This window comes from Nuphar pumila, chromosome 13, assembly GCF_984573655.1.
Source record: "Nuphar pumila chromosome 13, dmNupPumi1.hap1.1, whole genome shotgun sequence".
Taxonomy (NCBI): domain Eukaryota; kingdom Viridiplantae; phylum Streptophyta; class Magnoliopsida; order Nymphaeales; family Nymphaeaceae; genus Nuphar; species Nuphar pumila.
The window spans coordinates 92,512,838-92,527,398 of NC_143261.1; the positions used below are offsets into that span (position 1 = coordinate 92,512,838).

General features: G+C 37.4%; 1 protein-coding gene and 1 pseudogene across 1 annotated transcript; both read left to right on the top strand.

Moving 5' to 3' along the window:
- The first annotated feature begins 389 nt into the window (after positions 1-389).
- Positions 390-2,010, top strand: LOC149819193 (putative pectate lyase 16 pseudogene; annotated as a pseudogene).
- Positions 2,011-3,580: 1,570 nt separating this feature from the next.
- Positions 3,581-8,715, top strand: LOC149819194 (uncharacterized). Its single transcript, XM_089984020.1, has 7 exons — positions 3,581-3,748; positions 5,406-5,496; positions 5,807-5,922; positions 6,858-6,917; positions 7,039-7,104; positions 7,412-7,621; positions 8,293-8,715. The coding sequence occupies exons 1-6, from the start codon at positions 3,653-3,655 to the stop codon at positions 7,604-7,606; spliced, it is 624 nt and encodes a 207-aa protein (XP_089840146.1). The 5' UTR covers positions 3,581-3,652; the 3' UTR covers positions 7,607-7,621; positions 8,293-8,715.
- The last annotated feature ends 5,846 nt before the right edge of the window (positions 8,716-14,561 follow it).

The window sequence follows — 14,561 nt, forward strand, 5'->3', positions numbered from 1 at the left end:
GCCGTTTTATCAAGAGGAAAAGTAGGAAGGAAAAACTGCAAAAGTAATACAAAATAAGCTGGACGTTACATACAGGAACTCCCACCAAACAACACAAACAACACTCTAATTTCTTTTCTTTTCATCAACTCTCAGCAACCAACTTTCACAAAAAAGCAACCGTCTCAAAGATAAAAAATAGAAACAAAAGACAGCAGCTCTCTCCTATAAATACTTCTATCAAAATATCTAGTGTATCAAAGAAATTACTCTCTCTCTCTCTCTCTATCTCTCTGGATATGGGATCACCTAATACTTGCTCTAGGCTTTCTGCTTTTCTGTTGTTCTTGTTGTGTCTACTACTTCCTAAGCTTTCACTTCGAGTCCATGCTGCAAGAACAAAGCCTAGCATGAATGTAATAGACAGGTGCTGGAGGAGTGACCCAAATTGGACACAGAACCGAATGAAGCTAGCCACATGCTCGGTCGGGTTCGCCGGAAAGATGATGGGCAATACTGGACCAAGAATCAAGCCTTACATAGTGACTACTCCAGTGGATGATCCGATCAACCCGCGGCCCGGGAGTTTGAGATATGGTGCAATACTTGGGCATAGGTGGATAACCTTCCAGAGTGACATGGTAATCAAACTGCAAATGCCATTGCTTGTGAGCAGCTTTACGACGATCGACGGGCGTGGCGCCATTGTGCAAATAGCATACGGATCTTGCATATTGCTGCGAGAAGTGAGCGATATTATAATACATGGATTGAGGATCCACCATTGTGTAGCATCAGGCCCAGGTCGGGTTATGGGGCCTGGTAGGAAGATATTTGACATGAGCAGTTCAGATGGTGATGCAATAGCAATGTCCGGTTGCTCCAAGATATGGATTGATCATAACACTTTGCACAGATGCCAGGATGGGCTAATTGATGCGACCCGAGGATCGACGGCGATAACGATCTCGAACAATTGGATCAGAAACCATGTTAAGGTGATACTGTTAGGCCATGAAGATGGTTTCAATCAGGATAATAATATGAAGGTCACTGTTGCTTTCAACCGCTTTGGCCCAAAATGCTATCAGAGGATGCCAAGGTTATTTTTACAACTTTCATTCAAATTAATTACTTTCTGAAACTCTTTTCTTTATTACTCGGAAAAACCGCTCCAGGCGCAGAAACCCAGCCGCGCTGGCTCAGCCTGCCATACTTATAGTCTCTGTCCATGTCAGCTTAAAACTCCCAGGGCTTACTTTCTGAAACTCTTTACTGAACTAAATGAAATGGTAATGATGATAAGGATGATAATTATGATGATAATGACAATTGCGCGGATTAATCGCAGGGTTCGCCATGGATATGCCCATGTTGTGAACAACTACTATCAAGGATGGGTGCAATATGCAATTGGAGGAAGTGCAGGACCAACAATCAGAAGTGAAGGCAATCTCTTTATTGCACCAAAATCAGGAAGCAAAGAGGTATTTGGCTAATACTCGAGTTTTTTGATATATGCATAGTGATAAAACTTTTAAGCAGGAAAATAACGGCAGACAAATTCTTGTAAAATTTTTGTTTTTCTCGCATTGTTATAGGTAAAATAAATAATTTAAAAGTTAATAACAAAAACATGAAAAAAATAAAAACACAAAATAACCTGTTCTTTGACAAGATTAATTTAGCTGATTTAAATGTAAATATCACGATAAATTCATTAAAATGATAATATGAAGACGCTTTGAACATTGACGTTTTTGGATATGTGAATCTTGAAAAACTAGATTTAACATAAAAAAAATGCAGGTTACTTCTCGAATGAGCAATGGTGGAAATGAGCAGTCATGGGATTGGAGATCAGTGAACGATGTCTTATCTAATGGAGCTTACTTCATCCAGAGTGGTAAAGGAGCTGCAGAGCCACGATACAGTCGACAGGAGGCCTTCGCGGCCGTTAATGGACATGTGGTTTCGTCGATAACCAGAAATGCGGGGGCGCTTCGCTGCAGAGAGGGATCTCCATGTTGAACACCATAGCTGCTGCATTTTGACCATTTCAGAGAATAAAGCTTATACTGTGTCAATAAGATTAGAATTAAGTGAAATCAAGCAAGGATTATCACTGAGTTCATAACATATGTTATAGGCTTATATAGTCCAGATGTACTAATTAATATGCATGGGACCAAGCCCAGTTACTATTGTGCTGGAAATAGACCTGTATCCATTGAGGGATCTCACCTCTTCTGATTATCTTTAGAGATTTATGTAAGATAGCCTTCAGCCTAATGTTTTATAGTTTCACATTCATGTTGTGAAACTGATGGTTTGCATTGAAATCAATGGTTAATCCAACCCAATTACATATAAAATGTGTTTGATTAGCTAATCAAATCCTGATTCCGTTTTTCAAAATCCAATGAAGCAAGATGCAATTAAGTTGGATTCAGTATAATGACTGGATCCGAACTAAATCTGACCCATTTACATCCCTAGGAAAATCTTGTATAGTTTAAAAACTTTTAAGAAAATCGTGGGGAAACATTCACAAAATGTTAAAAAAACAGAAAATATATAATCGTATAACGGACAATACAAAAAAATTTAAATTAAAAGAGTGTTTTTTATCACATTGATGCTGTGATGCCTGTTTTGAAAATGCCGTGATATTCTTGGGGTATGGTCAGATTCGGAAAGTGTCACGATGAGACAAACAAATAGATGGAACTGATACGGACCCAAAAAGTCTAGGATTAAACAGGCATTGCCGTCGGTAAAATAGACCCAGATTAATTAGAACAGAACAAATTATAAGACTTTCCCACCTATGAAACAAACAATCCAGGCGTTTGTTTCACCCCAAAACGTGTGGAAGAGGCCCATTTTCATATGAAATGGACCTCTTTCCAACGGGGGCTGAATCATGACTCCCAGTGTGGCCCACGTTTTACATACGAAATCGTGTGTTTGTCGCACTGATGCTTCAAACAAACGCCTATTTAAGGCTCGTTTGTTTCACATTAGGTTTTAAAATTTTATATTTTCTTCCACATTATTTTATTTATCATTTAAATTATTTGTATTTTATATTGGATTAATATTTGGTGCTATTGAAGACACAGAATTATATGAAACTATGTAATCTACAAATTTTGTTTATTAAGAAATGAGTTTCGGCAAGTTTTTTAAGAGCTTCAAAAGATTAATGGTCAGCAATACACTAAAATCTTATGATTCAAAAAATCATATTTTTGGATCGAAATAATACGATCCAAGGTTTGATTCTTAGAAAACAGACCATCCTGAACACGTCTATGTGGTTAGATTGAGTCGATAAAACTTGAACCTACAATGTTGAGCTCAATAGTTTGATATAAATTTGCTCCTTCAATCACCAAATATTAATTCTTGTCAAAATTTATTGTTTTTTTTTTGTTGAAAAAATCTCGACACTCAGATTTGTGATATTGGGTCAAACCTGGGTGATGCTTTGTCCAAATCCACCTAAAATGGATCTACATGAGAGGGTGTTTAAAGTAGGTCCATCATCCGTACCATCCTGGCAAAATGGGTCCACCCAGGTCAAGTCTAGCTGTGTGAGAGAGAGAGAGAGAGACATAGTCAGATGGTGTGATCTCCTCTTTGGTCTCATCGGCATCTTTTTCTGCATATGACCTTGTGGGTTGTCTGTCTGCCCAACAAACCAAACATGGGTCAGGCCTTCCGGAAGCTCTTCGATACCTTCTTCGGCAACAAAGAGATGAGGGTATTCCTTTTCTTTCTTCTCCATTTCCCCGCTCTCTTGCTATTCCTTTGAGATGGGTCATTATTTCTTGGACGATCTCTCTTTATCTTTTGGTGTTTTGTGCCATCTTTGGGTTCTAACCCAAAGGTGGTATGCTTTTTTTATTGGTACAATAGCCGAATCCTGCTTGAAAAAAAGATGAATTTTAATGGTTCTAAAGGAAAAGTAAATTGGTTCAACTCCTTCCATGCTTTATTTGATTAAAATGGGGCTTTAGATATATTTGCTTTATGTTATTTTTTTTCCTTTTGTAACGAACAAATATTAGGGAAACCTGTGTTTGGTTTGAGCCTGTGATACCTGAGTTTTGAGATTATTCCTTATAGTAAATGGTTTCCATTAGATTTAGCGGGTTTTCCCTGGGTGATCATGGAAAGATAGAGAGCAGTACATGTTACAGTGCTTAATGGTTCAATTCACTCACAATATTTGAGGATAGAAATCATTGAAAGTTTGCAATAACATATTTGGTTCGTGAACCTTTCCTTAAAGGCAACTCTTAATAAATTACTTGAAATATGGAATGCAGATTCCACCAAAAAAAAGAGGAAACATGATGTAAGTTCATGAATATCCTTGAAACTTCTAAGATGTTTGTTATAGACTATTTTCCAGATTGTATTCAGGAGCGAATGCTATTATTTTGTATGCTGAGGGTATCGCTGTTGGATTTGATGCCTGTTTACTGATCCTGGCCTGAGTTTTGTTGTATTGTGTTATTGCTTAGTTTTGGGTATGTTCCTGCAATCTCCTTTGGAATAGTTTTGATGTTTTTGATGTACTTTTGGTGGGGCTAATTTTTCTACAATTTGGACCTTTAGGAATATGAATATGTGCATTTTGATTTGAAGATCAAGACCCTGACCTGGAAAATTAGTTGGAATATTGTCAAAATTGTTTATGTTTTCTCCACGTCACAAAGACACGAGGACGTCAAACGTGGATTCGACTAGAAAGTTCAATTTTTTTTGGAAAATAGAACATGGGGACACGGATTTTTTAAGTTTTTAATCAATAAAAAACTAAGTCTTGGTATTTTTATTGAAATTAAACTAAAAATCATTAAAATAGTAAAATATTCATTGTACATGTCAGTGTCAGTGTCCACTCGTCTGATTGTGTCACCAAGGACACCACCAAAATGCCATGTCCCTATGACAGTGTCTGTGATAGAAAGCCTAAGTCCAAACATAAGGCAATGAAAATCTATCTTTCAGGCAAATTTGACATTGAAGTATCCACTTGACTTCTCGGTGAATAATAGTCGAGTGAGACAAAAATTGTTTGGTTTGGATCCCCTCGCACTTTGGAGGAGCCTTTTTCTTAGTAGGGTCAGGTACCAGAATGGTGGAGTGGCTCCATGAGGCTCAAGAGCATGCTGAGCTCAAAAAGCGGATTCACGCGAGACTGACTCTAGGCTTTTGTGGTTCGTGGTAAAGACGGACAATGTAGCTATGAGTGACTTTTTGACCATTCATATTAGATATCGTAGGAGTCTCGTTCTTCACTCACTCTGTGAATATGATGGAGCCTCGTATCCATATGTTTGTTCAATTCAGACCATTTTTTTGCGTTTACAAATTCTTCCATTGATTTGGGTGTCATTTACTTGGCTCAGGTTGTGATGCTTGGGTTGGATGCAGCTGGAAAAACAACTATTTTGTACAAGCTACATATTGGAGAGGTTCTATCTACTGTTCCAACTATAGGTGTGTCAATCCTCACTAGCATCTTTGCCTCTTGATTTTGCATTTACAGACACATTATCCATTTAAATGCATGCCGGGGCATCTTTGATTTAAGACTGCAATTAAATGAAAACACCAGCATTGTCCATTGAGAAAGAGGAAAATGGATGGACTTCTGTGACTTATTGAATTCACATCTGTTACTGGCTGTCAGTCGAGTTGTTTGTGGCACTGGTGTTGGAAACATCTCCCAGTTAAATGTTTGCCTTCAATATTATGTGATTATATACATGATGACCAACTTGTACTCTTACCTTTTGGTCTAATATAGGTTTCAACGTAGAGAAGGTTCAATATAAAAATGTACAGTTCACTGTATGGGATGTTGGTGGTCAGGAGAAGCTTCGACCTCTGTGGAGGCATTACTTCAATAATACTGATGGATTGGTAAGAGAATCACTGTTATAAATCTTTGCTTGTTCTTCTGTTTTTAAATATGAAAACTTTGAGAATTGTCAGAATCGGTAATGCCTAGGCCTTTTATATGTGCAAATGATAGTACATACCATTGTTAAAGCTGCATAGTGTCTTTTTATATAGAATACTAGTACTTTCCATTGGTAAAGCTGCATATAGTTTCTTTCTTGGCTTAAGATTTTGTTTGTATAGAAAATTTAACAGTACTCATCAGAAAGGCAAGCACACTCAATGGATGCCAACTCTTGGTGGAAGATAATTTATTTTTTCTGGTGGGAAAAATCACATCTGTCAGTGGAATATAGTATATATGTTTTGGTGGGACAAAACTACATTTATATTTTCTAGTGATACAAATCACATTTGCCTTAAAAGAAGAATTTCTTCCAATCCCTTCGTTGTTTCTTCAGAAAACTACTGTTGGGTGGTATTTGCTGCTCTGAAAGGTTGGATTCACATTGTCATTCTTTTGCCATTATTGAATTTTTTTTAAAAATATGGAGGATAGGAAATCAACAGTATCTAAAGGCAGCTTTTGTATAGCAGATCACAGTAAAATACCTTATCCTTTTACACTTAAGGGCATATTTGCGAACTTATGAAACATTTTCTCATATTGGGAATTAGAACAGTCTGTTTGCCAGGGTGAGAAAATGTTTCATAGAGTTTGCAGATGAATAAATCATTTTCTTATGAGAAGAGTACAACCTTTTGGACAGATGAGAGTTTTTCCTGGGAAAGTTTTCCTCACATCTTCAAGAAATTCTGTAGGTTACTGTCCCTGGTGGGAAAGTGCCTAAGTTTTCAAACATGCCCTATTTGTAGACTGTTGTTTCACAAGTAATGGGTAGGAAGATCTTGAAAAGGATATAAAGCTTTCAAGTAACATTGTTTGCACCCTGCAGATCTATGTCGTTGATTCATTGGACAGAGAGCGCATTGGTAAAGCGAAAGCAGAGTTTCAGGTTGTCTGGCTTCTTTGTTTCATATCTCTATCTTAAGCGATGGCCTCATAATGACTTAATGTAGGTGAATAGTAATTGTCAATGAATGGTATGGCTTCTAATTTGATAACCCCACTTTCAGGCTATAATTAGTGATCCCTTCATGCTGAACAGTGTCATCTTGGTCTTTTCAAACAAACAAGACATGGTATGTCAAATCTCTTTCCCAATCAAGTGCATAAAGCGTCCTCCTTACATGTATGGTAATTGAAGAAATAATCATGTCACATGCATCCATGAATGAAAATTTTTCATCAGATACCTGCCTTTGTGTTTGCTCAAGGCCATGCTTATTCAGATATTTAGATATGGAAGCTGTTGTCAACCTGTTTCTATGCATGCATATTCTTTAGCTTGTCATGCACGACATTGCTTGTTTAGGTAGACTAAAATGTTTATCTTCACATGCTTGTCTTCTTTGCTTTGATAATGTTATATGCCTTTCTATTATGTAGAGGGGGGCCATGACCCCAAGGGAGGTTTGTGAAGGACTTGGTCTTTATGATCTGAAGAACAGAAGATGGCATGTCCAGGGCAGTTGTGCTATCAAAGGAGATGGCCTTTATGAGGGCCTGGACTGGCTAGCAGGAACCCTGAAGGAATTGCAATCAGCCGGCTATTCCACCTCAGCTGGCACCTCTACATTCTGAATACCAAATTCTCAGGTAATGTACTTTACGATAGCTTATTTAGATTTTCTGTATGTTAATGGGAATAATGCTTTCAATTACAGCATGGTGCCCAGTTTGATCCAAAACCTCGTGAGACTTGGTCTCTAGTGCAGAGGCTTTTCATTTTGAAGGCGATTGTCAGCATTTTTTTTAATCACGCTGTATCTGACCTAGCATTCTTGTTACCTTTTTGTGATTATCCTACAGCCATTTTATCTAGTGGGGAGAGCATGCGCAGCACCTTTCTCATGCATAGGCAGAGCTGGGGGGGAGGGGGGAAGAACTGGGCTGTAGCCCAGTCCTGCCTCCCGGCCCAGTTAAAAAAATAAATAAATTTAAAAGCCCAGTCCTAGCCCAGCCCTGATTCCATATGAAATAGATTTTTATCCATTTTTGTAGCCCAGTCCTAGCCCAGCCCCGACTGCAGCAAATAGTTTGATTTGTCCATATGAAATAGATTTTTATTAATAATTGTAGCCATTTTTAATTTTATCTCAAAAAAAATTTTTGGGGGGGCGCTGCCCCCGAACCCCAGACTATCACACACACACAAAAAAAATTTGCTACACCCCTGTTTGCCCCCCCCCCCCCCCCCTCACATGAATCCTAGCTACGCCCCTGTTCTCATGTGTTTCATTCTAACTGCATGATTGCTCCTGTATCAGGTGAAATGTTTTCATGAAGGACACACCACCTGCTGATTATTTTTATTCTTCCCTTTACCATGAATCAATTGGCAAAAACACAATAGAAGCTTGTGCAGACAGCATGGTTGCATGTTAGAAGGTTCTTTTTTTTCAATCTCTGGCGAGGATGAGATGAAAGGTGCCATATTTTGTAATGGTTAACAGTGTAAACATGGCTGTTGTGTCATGGGGAGGTCCCCAAATTTGATATCCCAAACCACCTATCATGCAGGGTGGCAGATTTGTTGATTATAAAACAGTTCAATTCTGGGGGTTTATATTCTTGAACTAATTATGTACTTTTTATTGCCTAACTCTATTTGCGCTTTTGTTTGGAATCCCGAAGAAAAAAAAAACTATGAAAATTCTCTAAAAAATTTATGACTCTTTCTTCTATACCTATGAAACTGGTTCTTATGATGGATTATCTGTATTTGGCTGAACACTGGCAGTCTTTCTTTTCTTTTTGTGTTGTGGGATCCAAGGGTAGTGTAGTCTGACACTTAACCAGCTAGCATATCCAATGCTGAGCAATGGTAGTTTTGCCCATACATTTATTCACATGGAGAGGGTGAGCTTGTTTTTTCATCGTTCCTATGGAAAAGCATTCCTTTCATGTGCTTCTTAGGATGGTTTTCGTATGGCAGATATTCTTATAGTTCCAAATTTGGCCTGCGCGTGCCAAATTTCTTAAGGGCCTCAATGAAAAGAAAGAAAAAGAAATTAGTGCGAGGATTATACATTTTGTTTGGAAACCGACGTCACTTTTATCAAATAAGCTTCCCATGGAGTATTTGTGGATCGCACGTATGAGATTTGATAATGTTGATACCATGCACTTCAATTCTGCAATTTGTTTAGCTGGTATGATGTATTGGTTAATCACACATTGATCCACGCAATTCAAAAGACTTGGACCTACCTCTCTGTAATATATGATCTGTAGCTGATACATTCAAATGCAAAACCTTGTTTAGCTTTGAAGAGAAAAGAAGGAAACACAAATCTTTTTTTGATCGATCCCATATTGGCAGGCCTCTGGTTGATAAAATCCTTACAAGTCGGGGAACCATTTTCTCAAGACATTTTAATGTTTGGACAACAGCAACAAGGATTTCCAAGAGAAACAGTTTTAGCAGTTATTAGTACCCAGACTTGCACAAGGCCACAGCCATCTGCAAATTCCAAAGAATTGACAATTCCAGATATCATCTTAGTTCATTGCAACTCCCCTTGAAATTGGAAGGTCGTTTCTGCTAGTGCTGAACAACAGGCCAGACAGGCCCATAAAATGGACAGGCAGTGGCGTAGACAAATCGGCCCAGGAAAACGAAACTGACTGTAGCATCAGCAAGTTCCATGGACAGCCAGCCCAGCCTTGCCTCAGCCTTTGAACAACAGAGATCCAGTTCAATAAGCCCAAAGAATTAGTCTGGTGTTGCATCCTTTTAAGTATTCCGAACAATGCCATAATATTGAACATCTCCGGTTCAAACGGGGCAATGCAGGCAGAACCCCGTTTTCCCCCGGTCCACTATCATTCCTATCCAAAAGCCAATATTTTCTAATCACCCAGAGAAATAATGGATCCATTTGATCCAGGTTTACTGTGTCCAAATAAGCTCACACCCGGTGAGTGCATATATTCAACGACTTGAACCGAGTCATGGAAGGGAATTTCAAACTGGATACAAGGCCAAGCTTTGGACTCAGAAAGTCCACGTGATATCAAAAGATCCACACCAACGAGGGTCTCCAACCAACAGGTAGGAGCAGTTTGTAAAAGTCACCAATTGATGGGATGTTGCAAGTTCAAACCCCACTGGTATATAGGTGGTTAACTGCTTAAAACTCCTCGGTTAGCTAATTGAATTGACACATTATTACATTCCTCTGAAGTTCACCTACAAATAAAATAATCAAATTTATGAAAACAGCAACGCAATGTGCTCTGCTCAATGCTTTGAGTCATAGCTTTGGAAATCATATGAACAACAATCTTCCCTTAAAAGTTAAAAAAAAAAAAAGCAACACACAAGAGTTTGGTTCATCCATTGTAAGCGATTTGTGAAGTTGATGAGACGTCACAAGATACAAACCCAAACCAAGCGTGACGTCCGTTACCGTAAGGTCAAAGTTGAGTGTAATAAAGAACCTTAGGCCAGCCAATTAGGGGTGTCAACGGGTCAAGTTTATCTGGACCCGACCTGAACCAAACTCTATAGAGTCCGGGTATGGTGACAAATAAGAAGACCCGATTAAGACCTGGGTCCGAACTCGAAGGTCCGATTAATACATGGACCATAGGTTGTGAAATTTTATACCAGACCCGGGCCCAACCCGAGTTCCAATTAAGATCTGTACTTTCTATGTAAAATGATAAAAAATATTATTTTATTGGGTATAGTTCAGGTCTGGTTCATATAGTTTTTATCGGGGGCTGAGTATAGTTTCTTTTATAGTAGACCCTATTAGACCTAGATTCAGACCCGATACTACACCCGAAAATCTGGTCCAAGTATAGTTATACCTAAGTCAAAACCAAACCCGACCCGTTGACACCCTACAGCCAATTTACGGTCGACCAACCAATTTGTGATCGGTGATGGGGGTTTTCTCTTTACCTATAAAAAAATTGGTAATTTGTTTTCCAAAGTTAACAAATTCACGGACGGTTTAAGCCAAAAAAATTTCCTTACCTAACCACACGCTCCACACTTTCCCTCTGTCAAAATTTCTTAAGAAAAATGGACAAATAAAAGGCAGTGTTGAACTCACGTTTACTTCCCACCTCTCTCTTGGGCAAGGGAGAGAGCAGCCAGCAATCGATATTTGATCGTACCATCTCTCTCAATTAAAGGGGTGAGCGAGGGAGCAAAGGAGCCATTGATCGATCGTTTTGTGGACGGGGTTTGGTTGGGGGAGAGTGGAGATGACGACGATGGAGAGCCTGATCGGCCTCATCAACATGATACAAAGGACCTGCACCATCCTCGACAACCACAATGGTGACGGTGCTCTGCCCACTCTCTAGGAGACCCTTGTCGGAAAAAAACAGCATGGAGAACGAAAACATACCGAAAGCTACCATAGTCGATTCAAACAAAGTTTGCATAGACGCAGGTGCTCGGTGTTCTTTTCAATCTATCAACGCCCACGATGAGCCCAGGTCGTCAGTTCGAAAGGTGAGCAAGACCCTTGAACCCAAATGAGAGAAAGAGCTCCTTGATTGCACTCATCAAGCAATTGTGTCTCTCTTTATATAGGAGAGAAAGATTGGGGGTTACATGCATGGCATTCATGCATGTAAACCCTTCACATGCCCATATTGAATGTGAACTATTCACATTTACATAACCCTCTCCCCACTTATGCTTATCATTTAGTGTGCCTTGTGTCAAACCGGGTCACCTCCAATTAAACCCAATCTAAAATGTTCAACATTCTTTCACTTGACTCATTGACATGGAAAGTCACATAATTGAAGCTATTTATTGTTATCTCAATTCAATTTTCATGTGGGTTCACATGCTATCCTGTATCACAATAATGAATCATATGAGTCATGAAAATGAACACCTCTATATATGCACTATAATATTATTCATTTTCAATGTTTTAGCATATTGAGATTATCTTTATGAATAGGTTGGTCTCTAACCTATTATGTTGGTCCTTTAATATTGCTATTCTGCTATTCTCTCTACCCAAATGAGAGATACTTTATACAAAATCAACAATGCATAAAACCATAGAAAATTAATTTAGTTTTATAAATGTGATCACATATAACTATAATGTATTATCATGCATAAGAAAAAATCAAACAGACCCATCCCCATTACATATTGAGAATATAATTATAGTGTTAGCCCTTTAATAAGAAGATTCATAGTCATTTCCTTTATACTGATTGTATCAATACATATTAAATGATTCTCAGTCATTTCTTTAATAACAAAGTATTTTAACTCCATGTGTTGACATGATGTAGAGTTCTTGTTGTTATTTGAAAAAGACACGATAATTTCATTATCATAAAAGATCTTTAGTAGTCTCTCAATAGAGTTTACAATCTCAAGACCTATAATGAAGTTTCTTATCCAAATGGCCTGAGATGAAGTCTCGTATAGAGCAATAAATTCTACCTCCATAGTATATACTGCAGTTGTAGGTTGATTTTCACTTCTCCATGAGACACTACCACCTGTCAGTAAGAAGATGTATCTAGTAGTAGACTTTCTATTGTTGGGATATCATCTTAAGGTTGCATCAGAGTATTTAATGACCTCTAGGTAGTCAACATTTTTGTAGGTAAACATATAGTTCTTCATTTCTTACAAATAACACATGACCTTCTTCATTGCCTTCCAGTGCATAATACCTTGATTAAACTGATATTTATCAAGCATTCGCACAGCAAATGTGGTATTTGATCATGTGCAGGTCTGCATGTATTGCAAACTCCTAACCGCCGAAGTATATGAGACAATTGTCATATGAGCCTTTTTATTATCATCCTAAGGATAGTCCTTTAGGAGCAATTTATCCTCTTTCACTATGGGTGTCAATCTATGAGACTAATTCTTCATCCCACATCCTTTAAAAACCTTAATGATATAGGATTTTTGAGAGAGGCTAAGGACACCCTTAATTCTATTACGACGAATCTCAATTTCAAGAACATATAAGGCCTCACCCATGTCCTTTATATTAAAATGCGAGAAAAAAAATCTTTTGTTCCATATAGCATACTCAATTCATTAGTTGCAAGAAGAATATCAACATATAAAATTCGAATTATGAACTTACTTTCACTAGCCTTAAGGTATAGACACCGTTCAATAACTTTTTTAGTGAATATAAAGTTCAAAATTACTTGATTAAACTTTTTATACCACTAACATGAGGCTTATTTAAGTTCATAGACTGGTTTCTTTAATTTGCAAACTAAATTATTTGAGTCATTTACACTGAAAGCAGAAGGTTATTGTATATATACCTTCTCTTTTAGATCCCTATTCAGGAAAGTTGTTTTCACATCCATTTAATATAACTCTAAATCAAAATGAGCTATGAAATTCATGATTATTCTCAACGATTCCTTAATTAAGACAAGATAAAAAGTTTCATTATAATTAATGCCCTTCATATGTATTAAACCTTTTGCAATGAGACTAGCTTTGTACTTCTCTACTCACCCTTTAGAGCTTGTTTTGATCTTAAAGACCTACTTATAACCAACAAGCCTTACTCCATCGGGTCAAGATACAAGATCTCACATTTAGTTTTTTGCTATAGAGTCAAGTTCTTCTTTCATGACATTGATTCAATGCGACAATATGCCACTTTCAATGGCATCTACAAAGGTTAAGGGATCATCATCAATGTCTATGAAATCTTTAGGCTCTTGTAAATATATTATATATTCTAGATGGATAGCAGATTTTTTGGTCTTCGTAGACCTCTATACAGGTGCTACGGGTGATTCAAAATGAACTTTTACATCATGTTATTATATATCCTCATCAATAACTTGTTCTACTTGGGATTGGTATTCATTGACTGAATTTTTCATATCATCATCGAAAGGAACAATCATCGAAAAATTGAGCATTTTTTCTTCGTAAGTATGGAAACTGAATTTTGTAATTTCTCAAATTTAAAACTTTGAGATGTATTTATCACAACAAAACTATTTTCAAGAAATCCTACTTTATCTATTTTTACTATCTGAGGTGTATGAGATGAACAATAAAACCTAAAGCCTTTTGATCTTTCTGGATAACTAATAAAAACTCCACTAATCGTCCTAGGATCAAATACTTTTATATATGGGTTATACAATTTAGCTTCAGCTGGACATCTTCATATACGCATATGACAATGAATGTTTTCTATCAATTTATAACTCATAGAAAGTTTTTTGGATAACTTTTGTAGGAACCTTATTCAAAAAGTGTATTGTTATCCTAAGAGCTTCACTCCATAAGGTCAATAGAAGATTTGAATGATTCAACATCGCTCCAACTATTTTCTTAAGTGTATGGTTTCTCCTTTCAGCTACATCATTCTGGTAAGTATTACCATGCATGATGTATTGAGGTACAATACATTTTTCTTTTAAAAATTATGCTAATGACCATTTATTTTGTCCTATCTTAGTGAAATGACCATAATATTCGACACATCTATCAGATCCAACTACTTTAATAACTTCACTGGTTTGTTTCTTTATTTCTTTCTTG

What these genes read in the sequence shown, in the direction of transcription:
- LOC149819194 (XM_089984020.1), top strand. Translation starts at nt 3,653, where the DNA reads ATGACCTTGTGGGTTGTCTGTCTGCCCAACAAACCAAACATGGGTCAG. An exon ending in ATCTACTGTTCCAACTATAG is followed by an intron (nt 5,497 to 5,806) that starts GTGTGTCAATCC and finishes GGTCTAATATAG; the next exon opens with GTTTCAACGTAGAGAAGGTT. An exon ending in TCAATAATACTGATGGATTG is followed by an intron (nt 5,923 to 6,857) that starts GTAAGAGAATCA and finishes TGCACCCTGCAG; the next exon opens with ATCTATGTCGTTGATTCATT.